This window comes from Glycine max, chromosome 8 (genome assembly GCF_000004515.6).
Source record: "Glycine max cultivar Williams 82 chromosome 8, Glycine_max_v4.0, whole genome shotgun sequence".
Classification (NCBI taxonomy): Eukaryota; Viridiplantae; Streptophyta; class Magnoliopsida; order Fabales; family Fabaceae; genus Glycine; species Glycine max.
The window spans coordinates 13,949,255-13,972,304 of NC_038244.2; the positions used below are offsets into that span (position 1 = coordinate 13,949,255).

At 32.6% G+C, this 23,050-nt stretch overlaps 1 protein-coding gene and 1 long non-coding RNA gene across 2 annotated transcripts; one reads left to right on the forward strand and one right to left on the reverse strand.

The window, feature by feature from the left end:
• Positions 1 to 1,471: 1,471 nt before the first annotated feature.
• Positions 1,472 to 1,731, reverse strand: LOC121175309 (uncharacterized). The gene is made up of 2 exons (XR_005892596.1): positions 1,669 to 1,731; positions 1,472 to 1,571 (listed from the first exon to the last, which is right to left on the reverse strand). It is a non-coding gene; the product is annotated as an uncharacterized lncRNA (long non-coding RNA).
• Positions 1,732 to 15,015: 13,284 nt separating this feature from the next.
• Positions 15,016 to 21,801, forward strand: LOC100817237 (dnaJ homolog dnj-5). The gene is made up of 9 exons (XM_003531470.5): positions 15,016 to 16,444; positions 17,799 to 17,928; positions 18,294 to 18,805; positions 19,215 to 19,295; positions 19,419 to 19,523; positions 20,144 to 20,257; positions 20,358 to 20,441; positions 20,527 to 20,598; positions 21,067 to 21,801. Exons 1-9 carry the CDS (start codon positions 16,124 to 16,126, stop codon positions 21,334 to 21,336), a joined length of 1,689 nt encoding a protein of 562 aa, XP_003531518.1. The 5' UTR covers positions 15,016 to 16,123; the 3' UTR covers positions 21,337 to 21,801.
• Positions 21,802 to 23,050: the final 1,249 nt, after the last annotated feature.

The following is a 23,050-nucleotide window of genomic DNA, read 5'->3' on the forward strand; positions in this document are numbered from 1 at the left end:
TTTTGCACAGTTTATTATTTTATAATATAGTTTGTTATTCCGATTGTTTGTGGTCCTTAAGCAAAGTTTACGGTTGTTTTAAATTTATTTTTAAAAAAAGGGAACCTAGAATCATGAGTTTTGTTTGTAAGAATTACATAAAAAATAAAAGTTTTTAAAATAATTAATAAATCAGGAAATAGTCCCGTTCCCCAGTTCTCATGTTTGGACATCAAAGAATCCAAAAAAAATAGTCCCGTTCCCCAGTTCCGTCAACTAACACGTCAAAACAAAGCCTCAAAATCGAAAAAAATAGGAAATGAACCCTTTTTCCATGTTCAAGTACCCATGTTTGGGATTTTTTTGCGTGGGTGTGCCTGTGCCCTGAGACAATGGAGGGCGGCCATTTCTCATGTTTGGACGTCAAAGAATCCAAAAAAAATAGTCCCGTTCCCCAGTTCCGTCAACTAACACGTCAAAACAAAGCCTCAAAATCGAAAAAAATAGGAAATGAACCCTTTTTCCATGTTCAAGTACCCATGTTTGGGATTTTTTTTTCCAAATGCACAGAAGCTCCACGATCACAATCTTCAAAACCTATTCATTAAAGAAGCAAGAGAGTTCATTAAAGTTCAAACTTGGAATATTCTTATTCCCCTTGATAATTAATTAAGTTCGGGAAATGTTCCTATCAATTATCAATTCGTAGTCACTTTCTACAAATTTGATTGGGAAAGAGCGATAACTAGGCATGCTAATTAATCTTCTATGGCTATAGTATATTGATCAACCTCAGATAAATACAGTAATCTTCATAAGACTGGACCTCCTCCTGACCATGCATGCATGGTTACCGCACGAGAGAATAAAAAAGAAGGGAGTTAATTTTGTTTAATCCAATGGCTGAGATTGAGCACAACCACCTTGGATATATCCTAATCCTAGTAATTAAATTGATCTTGTAACTCTCACAAGCATACTCATCGTCACCATTAAAACGCATAGAAGGCGGCGCGCACATTCTCCAAACAATTAATAGCCACCTTTAGTTACAAATGATTCACTCTCATCATATCGTATATTCATATATGTTGCCAACACTTCCTTTCATATTCCCACGTTCTACTACTGTTTCATCAAGGAAAGGACTTACTCCAATCCTTCTTCACTACTACTTCAGCATCGTTATACATATCTTCCTGTGTGAAGCATAATCATGGAGTCTCAGTCACTCATGGGTTGGAGCTCTTTCTACGAAATAGATGAAAAACCATTTCCATTTACGTGCCAATTTTCTTACAGGTAAACCATGAAACTTCTGTTGTACTATCTTACCATGATGAAATGTTTGATAATATTAATTGGTTAGTGACGGGTTACAACGAATTATATCGCATAATGAATACAAATAAATAAACAATGAATGTTTAGTCTTCATTTAGGTCTACATAGTGTGTTTTGAATGACATCAAGCTTGTGTATTCCTGCATTCTACTAATATATGGAATTGCCCATTGCTTTGCCTGAGAATAACAATTGGTTGACCACAACAGCGCTGGGGGCGGCAACGGACAATGGTCTTTCAAATAAACCTGTTGTACATGAACAAACATTATATCATGCGCTGACCGTGCCAAACGAACAAGCGAAGTCATTGCATAATTGTTACACTAACTATATTCAATGTACCTGAACAAAATGATTTCCAAACACGTGACCGACACATATGATGCGGTGGCCAGAAGAGTCAGGTGGTGGTTGACTTCTAAGAGGGAAAAATGTCATGCTTTGTTGTTGGGACAACGATACAAGGATTACGTTATACCGTGAAGCAATCACATATCCCATGTCTGTTATATCCATCCACTTGTCCACACTAACCTGAATGAACCAAACATACACATGTAAGTAATTTAAACATTGTTATTAAAAAAAATTAACCTAAAAACATACCTTTGAAAATCCATCAACAAGTAGGGACAACTTTAATTGTTCAAATCTCTCTGTGCCACCGAAGAGGTTCATGTACTCATGCGACCACCTGCCAAGTTCTTTAAGCAATTCATTACGCACTAACGGCCACGAATCTTCCCCCATACCTAATAAAGCGCCAATGGACCGATATCCACAGTTACCGTCCGCTTTCACATCCACAACGTCACGAATGAAACCTTGAAAGAATGACGCAAATTGATCCAACATCGGGATGATCCTTGTTGGCTGACGCGGTTGAGAACATGATGCACTTCGTTTCACTGGAGAGTTGCTGCTTTGAACAGAATGAAAAGCATCAACATACTCCCAGTAAGACGGATCACGCTTTGTGGATGTTTGACTTCTTTTCATCGGTTTCTTCGGTGCACCTTTAGTGTTCACCTTTGATGGAGGAGGGCACATAGAGTTATGATCAGGGTATGCGATTTCTCGAAGTTTACTCTTCAGATTTACTTTGCCAGCCACATCAAGTTCATCAAACCTTTTAGATATGACCTCTATTTCTTCCTTGATGGTGACTTCCGTCTCACATAACCCTTGGTCTGAAAAGCAAAGTCTCCTCCAAAAAAGATGGACTGACTCCAATGGGATGCTGCTAGCAGTATACCTAGAAAGCTCACATGCACAAGGAAGCCCGTGCGTGCTTCTCATCACACAACCACAAGAAGAGAGATTGTTGCCGAGATAACGTAGACGGTCAATCTCAGAAGCAATCTGATTTAAAGCATCCCTCGAAACCATCCCAAGAAGCCTCTTGTATAAGGTTTTTTTATATACATGGCCAACCACATGCGTACTGGTTTCAAAGGATGCTTTAATTTCGACGTGTTGCAGCGTGATCATGTTGTTCATGGCATCCCAAACACTACATAGGTCTCCAACGCTATTTTGTAGTACTCTTTTGAGAGCCCAATGAGCTGATTCAACCCTACATTTAAAATACACAACAAACATGAAAATATACAACAATTAAATACCATTTAATATTAATCGTTACTAACAAATAAAATCAGTTGTTAATACCTGTTTGTTGTTGTGTTGCCTAGGTGCATGACCTTATTCGTCCATGCTGTAATAAATTTTTCCTTGTGGGGGATAATCCATGTGTCGTTAACATAGTCAACGAACATCGGCCAAGGCGAACAAGCAACTTGAAACTTCTGATATGACTCATGGAACTCGTATTCGGACGGACAATCAACCAAAGTACCCCAGTTATCCATTACATAGTCCCACGCATTTTTTTCCCCGATTAAAGATTTGCACTTCGCCTTCACATTCTTATCGATATGAAACCTGCACAACAAATTAGTAGACTCGGGAAACACAGTTTTCACTGCATTCATCAGTGCTAGGTCTCTGTCAGTGACAATAACAAGAGGGAGGCGATCGTGTCTTAAAAATAGGCCTCGAAATCGTTCCAAAGCCCATACAATATTATTAACACGCTCAGCCTCCAGATATGCAAACCCAGCAGAGAATGTCATCGCCGTTGGTGTCACTCCAACAAAGTCAAGTAGTGGGAGTCTGTACCTGTTTGTTTTGTAGGTACTGTCTATAAAAAACACCAGATGACATGCATTGCATAACTTTACTGCATCTGGGTGACACCAAAACAGATCACGCACCACAACTTCATCCTTCAATCTATGCCAATGAATGTATTGATCACGTTCGAGAAGCTTCATCAGATGCTGCATTTCGGTATCAGCTCCTCTTATTGAAGAACGATATGCACTTCTTGCATTGTAAATTTGCTTTATCGTGGTGTAACTGTCGGCATTGTGTTCCTTCAACGTTAGCAAGATGTTTTTCGGTTTCACCATCGACTTTGTCATATCAGCAATAATTTTCTTTTCTTCCTTAGTCAATCGCCCGGCGTATGGATGTCCAACTAAGGACTTCGCCAATTCATGATTATGAATCCCACAGATCAACTTCACCATCCAACCTTCCCCTCCACGCACTGGTTTCCCACGAAGCCTGAAGGGACAACCACATTTCCTACTCCCGGTGTCTTTTCTAACGAATTCTTTATTTCTACACTTGTACGTACCACTCCTTTCACACCCAATTAACACAAATGAACTTCTTCCTCTGCTACCGGTCTCTGTGTCAGATCTCATAATCACTGCAACAAATCCATTTTCATGGGCAACTGTTCGAGCCCATTGCAAAACATCATCTCGAGTAGTGAATACCTACAACGCAACCCTAACACATTAATTTTCGTACAAACCATCAATTCAACCAATGACTCAAATTATCTATGATTACCTGAGATGTATTAAAAGCATTTGAACAATCGACATGTCGTTCATTCACTCCACATTCTTCTTGATTATCATAATCATAATCCATATCAACTTCGTGTGACATCGCAAAGTCATACCTCCATTGATCTTCGTCCATCTTAAGGACATATGCATCATACACAAGTACATTCAAATTATCATATAACCACATCCAAAAATTTACTACACCTTAAATAACAAACATATTAATAGGACATATGCATCATACACGACTATATTAAAATTATCACTATATTCTAAATTTATAACTACATTATTTACTTAAACTAAACTTATCACTATAATAAACAACTAATAAAACATTTTTGTACCATTATACATTTAAGTTACCTAAATCATTTAATATTATACCATTATACCTAATTAAATCAATAATCCACAACATATATAAACCAGAAATAAAAAAAAATTATAAAACAGAAATATATATACCATTATAAAACAAAAAAAATTATAATCCACAATATATATCATTATACCTAATTAAACCAATAATTCATTATTAACTAACAGAAATATATATAAAACAGAAATTAAAAAAATTATAAAACAGAAATTAATAAATTAGTAATAATTTAACATTCCGGAAGACCTTCTTCCGGAAGTTAAGAAGCCCAATTCCGGAAGAAGGTCTTCCGGAAATAGTTTCCGGAAGCACTTCTTCCGGAATTGGCCTTCGTAACTTCCGGAAGACCTTCATCCGGAAGTGGTCATTCCGGACCTTCCTCCTTCTGTGCCTAAAATTTCTTCCGGATACATTTTTTACTGTTTTTCTTCTCTAAAAGCTAACCGGAAAACGAAATAAACGCGTACCTCCGACAAAATAGGAACAACAGCCACTAATAAAACTTCAAATACGGAACACGGGACCACCAAATCTTCAAATACTTCACTTCACTGGACCACCAACAGACTGCTGAAGGGACCACCACCGAAACAACAGCAAACGGAAGAAGAAACAAAGCAAACGGAAGAAGAAACAAAGCAAACGGAAGAAGAAAGAAAGAAAGCGCAGTAAAACACAGTCTGAAGACGTTAATTTAAAGAAATTTACACAAGGGCAAAATCGTCATTACGTACGCATTAAAAAAAAAAATAACTTCCGGAAGAAGCTTCTTCCGGAAGTCTTCCGGAAGAAGCTTCTTCCGGAAGACACTGGAATTCTTCCGGAAGAAGCTTCTTCCGGAAACATTCCGGATGACGTTCTTCCGGAAGTTGTCTGTGAGTTTTTCCGGAAGACACAAATTATTCTTCCGGAAGAAGGTTCTTCCGGAAACTTTCCGGAAAAATTATTTCCGGAAACTTTCCGGAAGAACTTTCTTCCGGAAGAATAATTGCTGAAGGGCAGTTTCGCCACTTCACTGTTTGCTGGGTGCCCCAGCAATAATGCTGGGTGCACGTAGCAACTCCCTAGATTTAGCATTGCACAGGGGGTGCAGATTACATGGTGCAAAGTTCAGAAACTTCCAAAAACTTTTATTTTGTCTCTAAAAAGTTTCCAAGGCCCTAAGACTTCAACCCTATGGATTCTAGACTCATCAAAATCATTCTTGAGACATCTCATTGCTCGGTCTTTACTTCCACAAAGCTGATATGAAACACAAGAAAACAACCAAAGATCAAACATAAAAAGATATAAACTAAAAAATTCTAATCAAACCAAGATTTTATTCAAATTTGACTTAATTGAACATAAAGGAAGTTCAAAAGGATAAGGAATATCACATAATTGCCCCAAATTGACTCCAAAATGTAAGAAAATATGACAATTATCAACCTATCCATTTGTTTGTCACTCAACTTTGTTAGCATATTAGTCTTCAATTTCCTTGTCAAGTCTATCAGAAATGAAATCACTTACTTTTCTTTTTCACTTGCCCATCGACGGCAAATGCTGCATACCCAAAGATCCTACATGCATGGTCTTCTGCATTAGCTCATTTTGAAGCTCTTTTAAGGAGTTCCAAGCTTCTTGGCATTCTTTACTCTTATGTTGATTCTCCCTCTTGATCTGCCCCAACCCCCTCCTTGTTTCAGCCAACTCCTTTCTCTCACATTCAAGTCTATTTTCATTCACATGTGGGGGAACCATTTATTTAGCACCTGTGTATTTGATTCTCTTCATGTGCGAAATTTTCTTGGGTCAGTAATAATCACATACTATCAGTAAAATTAGTCTCTGATCCATAAGTTGAGAAATCTCATAATCTTTGACCCAAGACAAAAAAAAAGACTCGTTTTGTCCTCTTATACTTCCCTTACACCCAATATGCTCGGCATTCTACAAGAGCATCATTGAAAATGAAAGCACATATTATCACTCTCATTTTTCCTGCTTAAAATGACAAATCTATCTATCATTATTTACAATGAGGGATACTTCGGAGGATTCCAATTCTACCTCTTGTGACACTCCAATATCTTCTAGCATCTCATTATCTCCTGAAAATTTATAGCAAAATTTAGTTAACCAACAATCTGGAGTTTGTTTATTACTCTAACCAGCAACGAGAGCATAACATAAACAAGCTATTATCCACATCATGACAGCTGCTCTCAGCAACTCAAAGAGTCTTTCTTTGATCTTGACAAGCAGTCTAGCGGATTCAAGATCCAATTCGTTAGTGAATAGGCAAAATCAGCGTTTGGAACCTTCAACCACTTCAAGGATCCAAGATCTCCATTGGTGATACCTGTTTGTCCTGAAAAACTTTATGATTCCTCTGTAACCATAATGACCAGATCACAGCAAACCAAGTCATGTACCAGCTATGTGTATTGATACGATCGCAGCAAATCTGCCTCTGGCTCTCATTCTCATTCTGGATTGATGTCCCCGTAACCCCCAATGCTTTATAGGCCTATGGTCTGGTCATGTAACAATTGCAAATGAAATTGAGTTGAAAAATCCAAAACGAAATCCTTTTAGACCATTTATAGCAAAAGCCAAACACAAGTAACAATGATTCTATTCCATAACTTAAATTGTCTGTCCATCCTTTCAGGAGAGAGAGAAAGAAAGTGATAGAGGAAGAGATCTAGAGAGTTAGAAAATATTTAATTTCTCGAATCAAATAGTCCTTAAATCTCACCATTGAATTTGAATAATTATTCAGTAAAATCTTTTAAGGTCATCAATATTGTACATAATAAATAACCTAACCACTAGGGTAAGAAGTTCATATGAAAATATGGTTAAATACCAATGAGATCTCCAGTTCTAACGACCCTTATTTTGAAACCAACATAAGGGGCCATTTGTTTACTAACTCAACTTTGTTAAGCATGTGCCTCCTAATTTGGGTCTTCACTCTTCAGAGCTTGTAAATTGTTATGAAATCAAATATGAAATGCTAGCTACCACCATCTCACTCACCAATACCTATTGCTTCTATTACTTGTTCTTTGTTTTATTATATGAATTTAATGGTACGCACGGTTGTTATCTAAACATAGATTTTCATATAATTGAAATTATCATTTTTTTGGAATAATTAACTGAAAAATTATATCTAAGATAGTATTTAATTAATTAATAGTGAAAGAGAATTATATTGACAATGTAATTAAACTCTTATTTTATTATGGATAATTATACTTGTACAAAGAAACCCTTCATAAAGTCTACATTAGAATATGCAAAATAAAGTCCGTGCAAGCTATTGGATAAAACTTGGATACTATTATACCTTTTTTCTTGAAGGATTCCAATGAATCTACGCGAGAATATTTAAAAGATAAAGTTTGTGTAAGAAACACTATACTCGTGTATTATATATGAAGTAAAAAAAGAGAAGAGACAAAACTAATGATGCTTCCTAGTTTGGTTTTCATTTTATTGAATGCAACTGTTTAGCCAAAACCTCAAGTATAAAAAAAAAAGGGGGTTATAGTATAGGGGGATGAGAAATGTTTTCTTTAAGATCACGTGGGTGGCAAAGACTATTTTCTTAAGTTTCAAGTTGAGGATACTGACAAACACAAGAGAATAAATTCCTCCCCCTATTTTTGGGATGAAGTGATTACTATCAGTGTCTTTGATGTTGGTGGTGTCAACCGTTAGAAAAGTAAAACCTATATATCAAGGAAATTTTGTTTATGGAACAAATAATACTGCCTATGTTTCTAGATCACTTGAGAATTTATGTACTTTGGAGATGTGAATGTGCTTATAAGTTGAGATGTGTCACGGCACCCTCAATAGTTGATGAAATGAAAGTTACTTTGCAAAGTGATAGCTGATAGCGATTGACATGATACCAAGATTCCAAACGTGTACTACATCTATATCAACCTGAAGACAAACTCAATTATTAATATATAGAGATAATATACCTTTACAATTATCATTGCACTTATTGGCTGCGAGGGACCATCTGAAATTTATTTTATAAGAACTTAATTAAACTTGTAATAATATAATTATTCAATTATATATGTAATTATTAATTTTATCACTATATATATTGTTGTATATAATTTTATATAGGATTAACTAGTACTGTTTTATACAATACTTTTATTCTTTCTTGGCTTAATTATATTTTTGCCTCCATGATATGTTTGGGTATTTTTTATCTCTTAATTTTTAATTGCTCAATTTTCATCCCTTGTATTTTCAAAACAAACAATCTTGATTTATTTGTTAACTTGTCATCTAATATTTTAATTAAGCAATTAAAATATTTATAAGGATACAAACATGACTCCCAATTTTGATTTTTATATTTTTCAAATTTTATGATTTTAGTTTCTATATTTTTCTTCAAACTTCCAACATTTAGAAAATAAAAAAAAATCACGTATTTTTAAAAAAAATCTCATGTTTGAACCTGTGATGATAAAAGTGATGACAAACAATAAAATATTTAAACTACGTAGTGCATTTAATATAAATATAACAAAAATATTATTATAAAGTGCTTAAGAAAGTTTTAGAATTTAGAGTACAACCACTAACAGAACAGGTCTTGTGTTACATATTTTTTGTAGATAACAAATTTTAATTAATAATAGTGTTTTCATATTGAATATTATTTTAAAAAAATGCGTATTGTTTAAAAAAAATGATTCAATTTGAATAATTAATTAGAAAAATAATATTAATTATTACAGGATTTGATAGTGCTAGTTTTATATATTTCAAATCAATATTATTTTTTATTTACACAATAAAGAAAACCTCAAGAAACATTATAGAATAATTTAATCTGTTCTAATTAATCTAACAGCTCAATTATTACATTTAATGTAAACAAACTTTCTACACTAGTTTTGATATATTGCACTTTATGTGTACTTGTGTAGAAGGCTCTGTTTTATGTCGTCGGGATTATTTTACAATATAAAAATGCCTCTAACACATACATATGGATTCTAAGAAAAAAAACACGCATATGTAAAAAAAAAAAAAAAAACTTGAATATTTATGCAATACAGTATACACACTTTGCATGAAGGGAACATATATGTGAAAATGCATATGTGCTAGCAAAACAAGATCCTCCTTGCAAATTAATTTTCAGGTTTTGGACCTTAGTTTCTTTCTTTCGTTTCTTTAGTTTAATTTGCTATGTATAAAATAAAAAAATCCATTACAAGTATGCAGATTAGGTGGGATATATAACGTAAAGGTTGACTTAGAACCGTACTTAATCGAAACAATTTAGATCTTCAAATAGAATATTATTATACTTCTTTTCTATTCAAAGAAAAGGATCGCACGGGACTTGAAGAATTTGGACCACGATGGGTTGAGGGAATATTGTGTGTTTGAATGTATGTTGCCGGAATAAATTTTTGGATCAACGTGAATTTGTATATAAAAAGTGACTTTAAAATAATATGATTTTTGTTTAGATGATAGATAATATATATATATATATATATATCATCAAATTAAAAAAAAAATTTATTCTTATAAAATTCACAAAATATAAAATATTGACTAAATTCAAATTTGTGAATTTTATGAAAATCAACTGTGTGTTTATCTTAAAAATGCTAACCCTTTTTATACATACTTTAATTGCACCAAATGATTCATGAACCTTATTGTGTGATTGTTAACCTTTATTGATCAAATTTTATCTGATAATTATACCAATAAGATAAGTAGATAATCTTAATGTATTATCTTTAAATGGATTAAGAACGCTTTTATGGATCGAGATATTCTTGATTTTTCGAAATGTCCTTCACATGAATCAAGATATTTTTAAGTATGCACCAAGATGTCTTCAACCAATATCTAATAATTCTCAATTACACACCACTATATAAATAAGTTTAACTCAACACATTATAATTTCACCTCCAAACTAAACATGTACTTAACTGTATATAAAATCACATTTAACTTGGCTGAAATTAATTTGAAACATATATTTAGTTAGTTTGAGGACATCCTCTTAATTATATATATATATATATATATATATATATATATATATATATATATATATATATATATATATATATATATATATATATATATATTGAATGGACCATTAGATTTAATATTTATTTGATTTAAATTCTTGGACCTTAAGATACGTGAGTTGAAAACTTTTACTTTCACTAACAAAAATTAGAAGTGTATTGTAGTGAGTGATAGGAATTTTACTCTCAAGGCATTATAGGCAGGATTTATTCTTTTTTATATTGTTTAAATGTTCATTGTAGTAAGGAATTGTACTAACTAAATATTCATTACTTCCCAATAGTTAGTGATTACCTCAGCTAACATATTTCCATGTTGCTCATCATTTGACTTTTTCCTTACTTACCCAACAGTTAAACTCAGCTACCATGTTCCCTTTCTCTCTCCTAATGTTCAAATATGATCAAAACATCGAAATGACCATTTTGCATGCTAATAGTTAGTGGGTATCTCAGCTAACATATTTTCATATTACTCATCATTTGTTTCTTTCCTTGAGTCAGTAAACTCAGCTATTGATCAAACCTTATAAATTACCATTTTTAATTTAGGCTTGACAGTATGTAATGATGTGAGTTGTCTGTGTAATAATTTTAAAATGGCATATGTTTAACTTGATTACGCATGTAAATGTATAATTAATATCTTTTCTTTTAAACGAACATCTCATAATCAACAGTTAAAGATTAATTTTTTCTTCAAAATTTAGAGATTATCGAAATGGACTTTTCCTTTTCCGGTACAGCATTTTCCATATACTTTATTCTTAAACAATTTTTTATATACTTAATCACAACCAAAATTTGGACAATAATTGATGTATATTATGAGTAACTTTTTTTTTTTTTAAGAAAAAAAAAGGCATATAGGAATCGAATTAGACATGGCAAGAAAACCCGTACACGTGGGTATCTACCCGAATCCGTCCCGACTTTGACGGGTAATACTCGAGTTGACCGGATATGGGTACGGGTTCGGGTTTTCCCCGATAACCAAAAGTCGGGTACGGGTACGGGTATGGGATTACTAGACCCGTCCCGACCCCGAACCCGAACCCATCCCGCCACTTAAAATCTTTAGAATTTTTGCATAATTTAATCAAAAAGCATATAATTTTTATTACTAGTTAATTTTATTTTAAAATTTTTACATAATTTAATATTATTTTCTTAACTATTTATGTAGACACGCGCGTTATAATAGATTTATTGATATATAAGTAGTTAAAAATAAATGTTTAATAATCAATTTATTTTTTTCTAAAATCAAATTTTTAATATTTTTTTACCAAAAAAAAATATTTTTCTAAATGGTGTGTGGAACGGGGTTAGGGATCCCCGATACCCGACGGGTACGGGGATGTGACAATAAACTCGTCGGGTATCGGGTACGGGTATGGGGATATGTTGAAGAGTCGGGGTAAGGAATTGGGGAGACAATACCCGTACCCGACCCGTCCCATTACCATGTCTAAATCGAATTGGTCTTTGCGGCTTATGAGGGATCTATGCTTTGACCAACATTAACCCTAGATCAAGTTAAAGTTATTAACAAAATAATTTAGGCTAATGCTTTTTTAAAGGAGAATTTACACTGACACATATTGAATTATATTTCATATACCTTTCTCTTTTGACCTTACATAAATCCCTTTAATTTATATAACAACATACAACACTATGTATTCCTTCTGTAAACACAAACTTCTCCGAATTTATAACACAAAATTTGCCCAATTTATTAATTAAGGGAGGTCTATGCAAAGTAAAAGAAAAAAAAAAGATATTAAATGCAATATTCATTTTTTTAATCCGTGGGAATTAAAAATAATATCATGGAATTTATAATAACTCATATCATTTTCAACCAACAAAATTAGACCAACATATACAATATTGATTGAGTTCAAGTAGTGTGAATATGATTTAACTTGTCCATTTCATTAAAAAGCTATTAACGAAATATTACTATTATTTCATTTTTTATATAAATACAAATAAAAAAAATTATTATTATTATTATGTTAATCTATAATTATATTACTTTGGAGTGAAGGTAGTGTGAATGTAATTTGTCTTATCTTTTAGTTAAAATATCATTAGCTTACTTAAATTAACTTGAATAACCTATTATAAAGGTTTCGTTACATAATAAACATTTAAATAGACTTTTCAAAACTTTTAAAAAAGTCATGACTTATCTTCAAATAAGTCTTCATTAAGTAAATAGATTAAACTTATACTTTATTATATTTACAAATAAATAAGAGTATGTATTTAGGATAAAACAAAATATGACTCCGCTTATTTCCACCTTTAATTTAAGTTATCTTTAACTCACATCTCACATGGTTACCTCTTCATAACATGTGATCACCTTTAATTTAAGTTATCTTAAAATTTCATAGTTGACGTAGCAGTTTTGTTATGCTATAGCTTCAATCCTCGCACGGCAGCATCTATGACAACAAAAAAGCTTCAAAGGGTATAGTAAGCATTTGAGGAAATTTATGTACTATATGGTAAAACATGTTTCCTCACCATAATTGTAGTGTCTTTTTACTTGTATTTTTGATAGATCACAATTATAGTAGGTACTTTGCTTGCTTACTGAAATTCAGTTATCATAAACATATATTCCAAAATAAGGTGGGTTGAAGTGGGAATATATAAGCGAGACTAGAAAGGAAAAAAAGAAAATGATAAATGTAATAAATAATTATATGATATAAAAATAAAAAATTATATAGAAAAAAGTGTACGTTTATAATTTTTTGCTAAAATCTCTCTTTCCATTTATATTTTTTGACCGCATTTATAATTTTATTTTATTTATAATAAATTCGTATGGATGACAATATTTTGGTAGAATAGTAAAATATTTTTTTATATAAAAATAAGAATAACTCATGATTCTAAATATAAAAAAACCCTTCGTGATCCAATTTGAATTGCCTTCAAATTAGCTACATTTTAAGAAAATAATAATTAAATAATCTTTTTTTGTTCTTTTCTAAAACCAAACCATCTGCGAATCAATAAATAGTACTCCTCTAATTTACACATGATTTAGTATTAATACCTCTTCTTTTTATTATAAGATTTTTTTGGAAAACTTACCTTTATTATTCAATGGATTACTTTCAAATTTTTTACTATATTAATTATTTTAAAAAAATAGTTACAAATATATTAACTAATTAAGTAACAGAATTAAATGAATGAAATTTTAATAATTTTAAAATATATATACATTATTGACAACTTAATACTTTAAATCGATTATGGTAAGCATTTGAGGAAATTTGATGTATATGGTAAAACATGTTTCCTCACCATAATTGTAGTGTTTATTATTATTATTTTTGGTAGATCACAATTATAGTAGGTACTTTGCTTGCTTACTGAAATTCAGTTATGATAAACATATATTCCAAAATAAGGTGGGTTGAAGTGGGAATATGAGAGAAATTAGAAAAGAAAAAAAGAAAATGATAAATGTAATAAATGATATGATATAAAAATAAAAAAAATGATATAGAAAAAAGTGTATGTTTATAATTATTTGCTAAAATCTCTTTTTTTTTTATTTATAATTTTATTTTATTTATTATAAATTTGTATGGATGACAATATTTTGGTGGAATAATAAAATATTATACATATATATAAATAAATAAATAAGAATAACTCATGATTCTAAATATAAAAAAACCCTTCATGAGCCAATTTGAATTGCCTTCAAATTAGTTACATTTAAAAAATAATAATTAAATAAACTTTTTTGTTCTTTTCTAAAATCAAATCATCTGATACCAATCAATAAATAGTACTCCTCTAATTTACATATGATTTAATATTAATACCTTTAACTTTTTATTATAAGATATTTTTTGGAAAACTTACCTTAATATTTTAAAGGATTACTTTCAAATTATTTACTATATTAATTACAAATATATTAACTAATTAAGTTACAGAATTAATAGAATGAAATTTTAATATTTTAAAAATATATATGCATTATTGACAATTTAATACTTTAAATCAATCATTTTTCTGTAAAAAAAAAAAACTAACGTATGAACCAAAAAAATATCAATTGATTTTGTTAATTTTTTTAATTGATTAAAAGAAATCTTGCATATAAATTGAAGAAAAGGTTTTTTTTTATAAAAAAAAAATTACAAAATGACAAAATTCAATGTTGTGTGATGGACCCCACTCCCTCATTATTTCACACCTCTCCAGCCCTAATCCACAAAGCAAACCCATTAATATTTTTGGACAAAAAAAGAAGTAAATAATAATATTTAAAAATATGTCAAATTCTCTCTCTTTCTCTGCAACAAAACAACTCTCTCACTCCTTCCTTCCGCCCTTTACGAAACGTTTTAGAAACTCACTCTCTTTTTCACAAGCAATCCCTGACAGAGGAATAAAAATCACTCATTAAACGCAAAAATCAAAAGAGAAAGAAAAACCAAGGTTTTATTTTCTCCCTCCTCCTCTGCAAAAAAAGAAAAAAGAAAAGAAAATCCAATAACCCCGTCTTCTTCTTCTTCTTCTTCTTCTTTCCCTTTTATTCCTCATTCTCTGTCGGTACTTCAGAGTCTCAACTTCGATCTTCTCCTCAAAATGGCTCATACTCTTTTGTTTTAGGGTTTCCACGGTTTCTGGGTCACCTTCAAGTTCGTCCCTTTCGGTGTTTTCCGCCCCCATTCTGCAGTGCTTGCTAGGTCTTGAACCCGCTAGCGCTGGAGTTAGTTTCAAGTGGGGGCGTGGAAAAGGGAAAAAAGGGGTCGTCGCATTGTGTTTGTCAAAAGAGAGGGTTTTTATCTTCTTCTTATTATTACTTTGTGTGTTTTTATGTTTTTGTGGGGCTTCTCTGTGAACAGTGGTTGCTTTTTGGGAAGCTTATTTTGGAAGCAATTTACCCCCCCCCCCCCCCCCCCCCTTTTGAACGTGATTGTATTTAGTGCTCTCATGGACTCTCACATTGTTCCCTTTTGATCTTATCAATAGTGGGGTTTTGTGTTTTTTTTTCTTCTTCTTTCCCTTTTTGGATGAGGAGCCATTATTGGACTTGTGAAACCCGTGACTTTGGTGGATTTATGTAGGGAGTTGGAGTAGTAGCAGGCTTTATTTATTTCATTTATTTAAGTGAATTTTGGTAGATCAAGGTGGTGGTTTGTTTATGGATGGCATTGATGATTTAAGGTCTCAATGGTTTGGATATATGAGGCATTGGATCGATGATGATGGGAATCATCAGCAATAGCAATAGCATTAGCAATTTGTTATTTTGTTTGGAATGATGAGATGAGGTTCCATTTGTAGTCATAGGAGTGAGGTTTCACCAAGATTCTTGGGAATTTGAGGAAGCCTTGGTGATGGAGGACATAGGGTTGCTCAAGCAGTGTTGGCAATGGTTTCGGTCACAGAAAGATGCCGGCTGGCGTGCTCGGAACGCGGTGACATGGTGCAGAGATAGGACAGGTGTGTTCATTGATCGGCATTGGCCGATGGTGTGCAGGGGTTGCTCCAGATTGGGGAGCTTGCTGAGGCTGTCAGTGATTTTCTGGAAGGACTCTGCTCTGAGGGGTTTTCAGTCCTTCATTAGGTTTGGTCCAGTGATGCTTCTGCTTATAATGTGGAGCTGCTTTCTTAGTCTGACTTCGATGTATTGTTTGGTTTACGTGCTTGTTAGCATGGTATGTCTTTGTTTCAAGCTGTCTAAATCTCCATTCTTGCAGTTCTGGGTTTCTGATCTGTGTGTCTATGTCTGTTATCCAGCTATTTATTTTTAGGGCAAATTACACCCACTTCTTCTGAGGTTTAATGAAATTTCACTGGTTATCCCTCTCTTTTTTCCATTACTTTGATCTCCCTCGATCTATATAACTGCATAAGAAGTTAGGGAGGTCTGTTTTAGCAGGAAGTGTATGTGGGGTTATGTTGTTCTATAAATTACGGGAGGTTTGTGTATGGTCAAAAAGGGAAGAATTTCAGGTCAAATTTTGCTAAATCTTAGGGGTTTTAAGTGTAATTTGTCCTTATTTTTACTTTTAGCTGTTCTTTGAGTAATTGCTATTACATACTTAAGTTGAATAGCAGTTTTAGAGAAGTGGCAGTTAGCTTATCATTTAGTGGTATGATGGGATGGCTTGTACAATTACCTTATTGGTCATTCTAAAATATAGCTTGGTACATGGAGCTCACTATGGGTTTTAATAGTCATTCTAAAAATGTTAGAATGCTCTATAAGAATTTTATGATAGAAATAAGTTTCAAGCTTTATAGAATGGTGTTGCTTTTTATTAAAACAAGACTCTCAAATTTGGGATTGTATCGAACAATGTGGATGTGACAGTTAGTATTGTCTCCAGCTATGTGAACCTCAGGTGGTTATCTAGATGGTTAAAGTCAATTAATTCTGAATTTATTCAGTTGCAATGAATTTAATCTCTCTAGGGAAAATGATTTTTTTTTGCCCCCTAAAGTGGGTTGAAAACATTATGGTAGATTTTTTTTTATATGAATTGGAGCACTTACTACTTGGTCTACCTTACAAGAACACATTGATGAAATTTCTTTTGGCCAGTGTAGTCTCTATTGCCTTGTGTAGAACTTGCATAAGAAAGCGAAGCATTTATGGTATAAATGGGGATTATACATTTTCCTGGCTTGAGCTAAACATTATAATCACTAATTGTTTCCATCTAATATTCTATTCCAAAATTACTAACTCTTTTTACCTTTATTTGAATTCATTGTATACACATATTCATTTATACAAAAACCTGGCTTTTAACAGTGTGTATGTGGATTGCATTATTCAGCTTCTAGGTTCTGTTGTCAATTTCACATTGGTTTAAATTTTAGTTTAAGAGGAAGGTTGTTGTACTTCATTAGTGGTCCATGGTTCTCTAGTTATCTACCATCTTAAATCGGGACTTGTATTTATAGTTGTTCTGTATTTGGTTGCTTCAGTTCAATTCAGTAACAAATAATCTTTGCATAGAAAATTCTATGCATTGCTTCTCACAGTTCAACTGAATGCTTCAGGGTGTTGCTGGAGTAGCTGTCCAATACTTGGGTTATACTCCTGGGCTTTTTATTGTGGGACTTTTTGCCATCCTTATTTTGTGGATGTATGCAAACTTCTGGATAACCGGAACATTACTCATAGTTGGAGGTATGATATTCCTTCTTGTTTTTTGTGTTACAAGATGTATTCTCCTGATGATCCAAATAAAAGAGAGGAGGCATGCTACCTATTGTTCTATATCTCTTGTAATGTATACACTGTTATTAATCTGTGCATACTTATGGTGATTTTTTTTTCAGTTGTGTTTATGATCCCACACCATTGTCTATTTTATTTCCTCATTTCACCAATTTTCCCCTAATAAAGAGGCTCTTATATTTGCTATCATTGGCATGGAACTTAATTCATTTGACATTCTATTAGGGCAATGTAGGACTTCTATTCTTGTTGGCTTAATTGAATATTTTACCCTTTTTAATCCTGAAATTTTGTTTTCAATTATACATGTGCAGGTTATTTATTCTCCCTAAATCATGCACGCTTGGTGGTATTAGTCGGAACTATATATGCTATATACTGTGTTCAAGTACGAGTGGGATGGCTTGGTGTTTTTCTTGCTATAAACCTTGCATTCCTCTCTAATGACATTTTGAATTTTCTGCTCCAATGGTTTGATAACGTGAGTGAAAGTTTGCATTCTGAAGATCAGAAGCAATCAGAAACAGTTATGGAAGATGACTTCTCTGAAGAGTGTGAATATCCTATCCCTACTAATGAATCTGAGAATTTGCATTCATGTAAATCATCCAGTAAACCTGCTGTTACTGCAGCAGTTGTTGATAACAAGAAAGAACTTTCTGTTAACAAAGTTGTTAGAGAACAAACAACGACAACAACAACAACAACAAGCTCAATTGATGAAATGAAAAGGATACTGAAGAGTCTGAATCATTATGATGCCCTTGGATTTAGCCGCCACAAGAAGATTGATGCTGCAGTTTTGAAAAAGGAATACAGGAAAAAGGTATTTGTTTAGTTTTCTGCTTTGTCTATTTTAGTTTATTTCAGTGTTATCAAAATATTTATTTATGCTGCTAATAATGTGTTTAAGCAGTATTGTATTACAATGTATGAGGAATCACATTTGGACTTAACTTATATTGTGTTTGCTAGCCTACTTAAAGAGTGTTTGGTTTGTTTTCTGTTTTCATTCATTTCGTTTATTAATTACAAAAAATGTCACCATGCCTTCATTTTGTTTTCTGTTTTCACTATTTGCTTCTCAATCTTGGAAACCTGAAACAAAATGATGAGGCTTTTTTGAAATTATTAGTTAAAACATCATTTGAAAATGAAAGGTAAATAAGACCTTGTATGTCTGGATCGTCTGATGTTTTATGTGGAATATTCCCATTTTTTCTTTAATGATGTAGGCTATGCTTGTGCATCCTGATAAAAATATGGGAAGTTCTTTGGCAAGTGAATCATTTAAGAAGCTTCAATGCGCATATGAGGTAAAGTTCTATGTATAAGCTGATAGATAAGCATTTAATGTATATTTGATACATAATGTATAAAACATCAATATTTTATATCGCACTGGTTTCTCTGATTAACAAGTTATATGAAACTTCCAGGTTCTTTCTGACTCTGTGAAGAAGCGAGATTATGATGAACAATTAAGAAAAGAAGAATCCATGGCTAAGAGTGTCTGCCAGAGATCCCATAGTAGTTCACATCAGGTAAATATGATGATATTCTTGTAAATGACTGACATATTCTGCTCAGGTTCTATGTATATTCAGTCCACACATTTTATAAGTTGTAGTTTTGATTTTTGAAATCAAGAATGTTTTGGTAGGTTTTAATTCTATATGGACATGGGTGCTAAATGCCGAGAGTTTCCTTCATCCTCTTTTATGAAAGAATTGTTCCTCAATAAACTGTGATAGTTAAGCTGTTCCTTTATTTTGTTCAGACATAGTATTCTCATAAGAAAAACTTAAGATTTTTCAACAATGTTCTTTCATTTATTCCTTAAGATTGTTAATACCTTTGGAATTTGGAGATCAACTTGTCTGGTGGCCCTAAAGAAGCACTATGTAGAAACTTGTAAAAAGATGTATCCAAGTCAAAACAGAGAAAATTCTAATTGGACACTTTGAAGTTTATTGTGTTGTTGTAAGAGGAAATGTGGCAAGAGGATTTGTCCGACTACCATAATCACCTCTATCTCATGATAACATGATTTCGGAATGACATCAATATATTGCTTGAATGTACTTTTTTTGCTCAATTATTTGGCTGGTTGTTGATCTTTATTATAAAAATAGTGATGATACATGTAATGTATTCTCCCTAGGATAATGCTGATTATCGTTCTGAAGAATCCAGACGAATACAATGCACCAAGTGTGGAAATTCACATATTTGGGTATGCACCAACAGGAGTAAGGCCAAAGCAAGATGGTGTCAGGTCTGATTTCTTTCTTTTACATATTGATTATTAAATGTTTTCCTATTTCTCTATTGTATGCTTACTTTGTCTTCTGAATTCGCCACTTCTCTGGAAATAGGACTGTTGTCAGTTTCATCAAGCCAAGGATGGAGATGGATGGGTTGAATATAAAGGGTCTTTGGTTTTTGACAGGCCTCAGAAGGTAGATTGCTCATGGCAAATAATTTTCCTGACTTCATCCTATTTTGTTTGCATTTAGTTTCTGAATTCTGATCATGTCTTCATAGGTGGAGATTCCACGCGCTTTTGTTTGTGCTGAGAGCAAAATTTTTGATGTGTCAGAATGGGCGATATGTCAGGTTAGTGTACTCCAGTTAGCATTACATGGTATACATATAATGCATCTTTATCCGATTTAGCGCTTAATCTAAAGTTTCAAAAATAGAGAAAAAATCAAAACATCATGGCAATAGAAAAGGCAAGACATGCAAATGGTAAGGTTCATTTGTTAAGATTTAAGAATGGTAATGAGGATCGAGATTCATTAACTTATTTGATGTATTCCAACTGATTGGAATTACACTGATATTGCATTTTGGCTATTGTTGAAGGTGAGAATATTACAAAATTACTGAAATCCTAATCATCTTATTAAGAGTGGAAACTTAAGAATTCTTGCTTATATTGACAAAAAATTAGAGTCCCTTCTTTTGGTCTCTTATGTAAGGCAGCGGTTATCTTTGTGTTGAAAAGAGAGAAATCTTGTTTAAAAAACATCATTTTTTACTTCACTTTATGTACCTGTCAGCTTTCTTTATTTCTTGCAGGGAATGGCTTGCAGGCCAAATACCCATCGACCAAGTTTCCATGTAAACATGGTTGGCTTGGAGAAAAGCCAACGTTGCAACTCGAGTAGATTCCCGTGGGATTTTGATGCAGAAATGATGGATGAAGACGAAGAGGCGTTTGACCTGTGGCTTGAGCAGGCTCTGGCATCTGGTCTCTTCTGTGAGACCTCCAAACGCAGGAAGAGTTGGAGTCCATTCAAGTTGCATCAAAAGAAAGGGAAGAAGCAATGGCGAAGAACATCGTGCTGAAGCCGAAGTCTGTAGGGAAAATTCATGGTTCATTGCATGTCCCTAAGGGATTGATGGAGTAAACATTTTTTAGAAGGAAAGTGATGCATTGCTGATATCAAAACAAGAAGGAAGGAAGGATTAGCTAACACTCCAAAAGGTGCCTTATCAAAGATAGAAGTTCAAGAAAAAAAAAAAAACCTTGGTTTCAAGGCGGTTTCCCTCATCACTCATTTGCTCCTTCAGGTTTACAGAATCCAGCATGAGCTGGTTGACATGGATCTGTGGCTTAGTGTATCCTTGTTACATTCGTTAGAAGGTGGTCTTTCTTTAGGGTTTTATCAAAGACTATACTACTTTTGGTCCTTTGTACATACGGCTAATAAAAAATTCTCATTTGGTAAATGACTACTTGATTATCAGCATCCATTTTAGAGTTATGTAACATCCACAATTTATTAAAAAAAAAGTCTCTCTTCACTCTCATTTCTGAATTACTGTATGGCATTTCTATTTACCCAGCCTTCTAATTTTAATCCTTGGAGCTAATAGAAGAGGGTCCTGATGTAAAACACAATGCTTTCCAAGTGATTGGTAAAATCTAATTTTTTTTTTCATGGGTTGTTCCATAATGTTTTTAATTTCATTTTTTTAGGATATTATGTGTCTGGTGAATACAAATTCATAGAAAATGGAATATATGATGCTTTGGATCGGTATTTGAAAAGAGAAGCTTGGGGATTGTTCGTGGCAAATACAAAAGGGCAATACCAACGAAGGGAAGAGAATATATTCGTTTATGCATATATATTTTTTCTTTTCAAAAAGAAGTCAAAAGTAGATTTTGTTTGTTATAAGTTTATCTTGCCTTCGAGCTAAAAGTGTGTTAGCAAGGGAGATTCTGTACTCTCCTTTTATTTTGAGTATGAGTTCATTTTTTATATTGGCATTTGCACTACCATGGTGATGAAGTGTATAATGCCATTAGACTAGGTATTGTTATTGAGCTATCTTCACAATTTTGAATTTACATATTATTATTCAATTGCTCTAATTTTAAAGTATAATATTGAATTGTTATCATTGTTAGCTTCGTTATATAATACGATTTTTTTTAATTCAATATACATATATATATATATATATATATATATATATATATATATTTTAAGAAATAAGTGTTTTTTTTTTCGCTCCCACTTTATTTTCTTAAAGACATGTTTGGGAACCAATTATTTTCAAGAAATATTTTTTAAAAAATAAAAATTATTATAATTCATTTTGGTGAATGACTCGATTAGACCAGCCATCACTTATCCAAATATGCATCAGTTCAGCAAAATTATAGAACTCCCGTCACGTGAAATAGGACCCATTCTTTTTATCACGGCAAATCTGCAATCCTGTCTACGGTCCAAGTTCAATTGTTTTTCTTATTTAGATTTATAAGTTTCAGAAGAATTTTAAAAGAAAAAGAATGTAACTAATATGATATATTATGAAAAATTGAATTAAGGTGAGTTTAAGTTGTTTATTATTATGCTACCTTCGTTAAATTATTTATAATCATATTTCCCCATGTTTTATATTATTGCATATTTTTTTTAAGATTATTAAATTATTGCATATAAATCGTTCGAGTATTACTTGCGTTCCATCGTTAACAAAAATAATTTTTGATAAGATTTTATTTATCTCTAAATTAGTCGATCTCTCTTTTCCTCCTTAATGAATC

Bases quoted from the DNA above. Each gene is read 5' to 3' on its own strand.
- LOC100817237 (XM_003531470.5), top strand. From the start codon at position 16,124: ATGGAGGACATAGGGTTGCTCAAGCAGTGTTGGCAATGGTTTCGGTCA. The intron at 18,806-19,214 runs GTATTTGTTTAG...TTAATGATGTAG, and splicing joins AAAAGGAATACAGGAAAAAG to GCTATGCTTGTGCATCCTGA. The intron at 19,296-19,418 runs GTAAAGTTCTAT...TGAAACTTCCAG, and splicing joins AGCTTCAATGCGCATATGAG to GTTCTTTCTGACTCTGTGAA.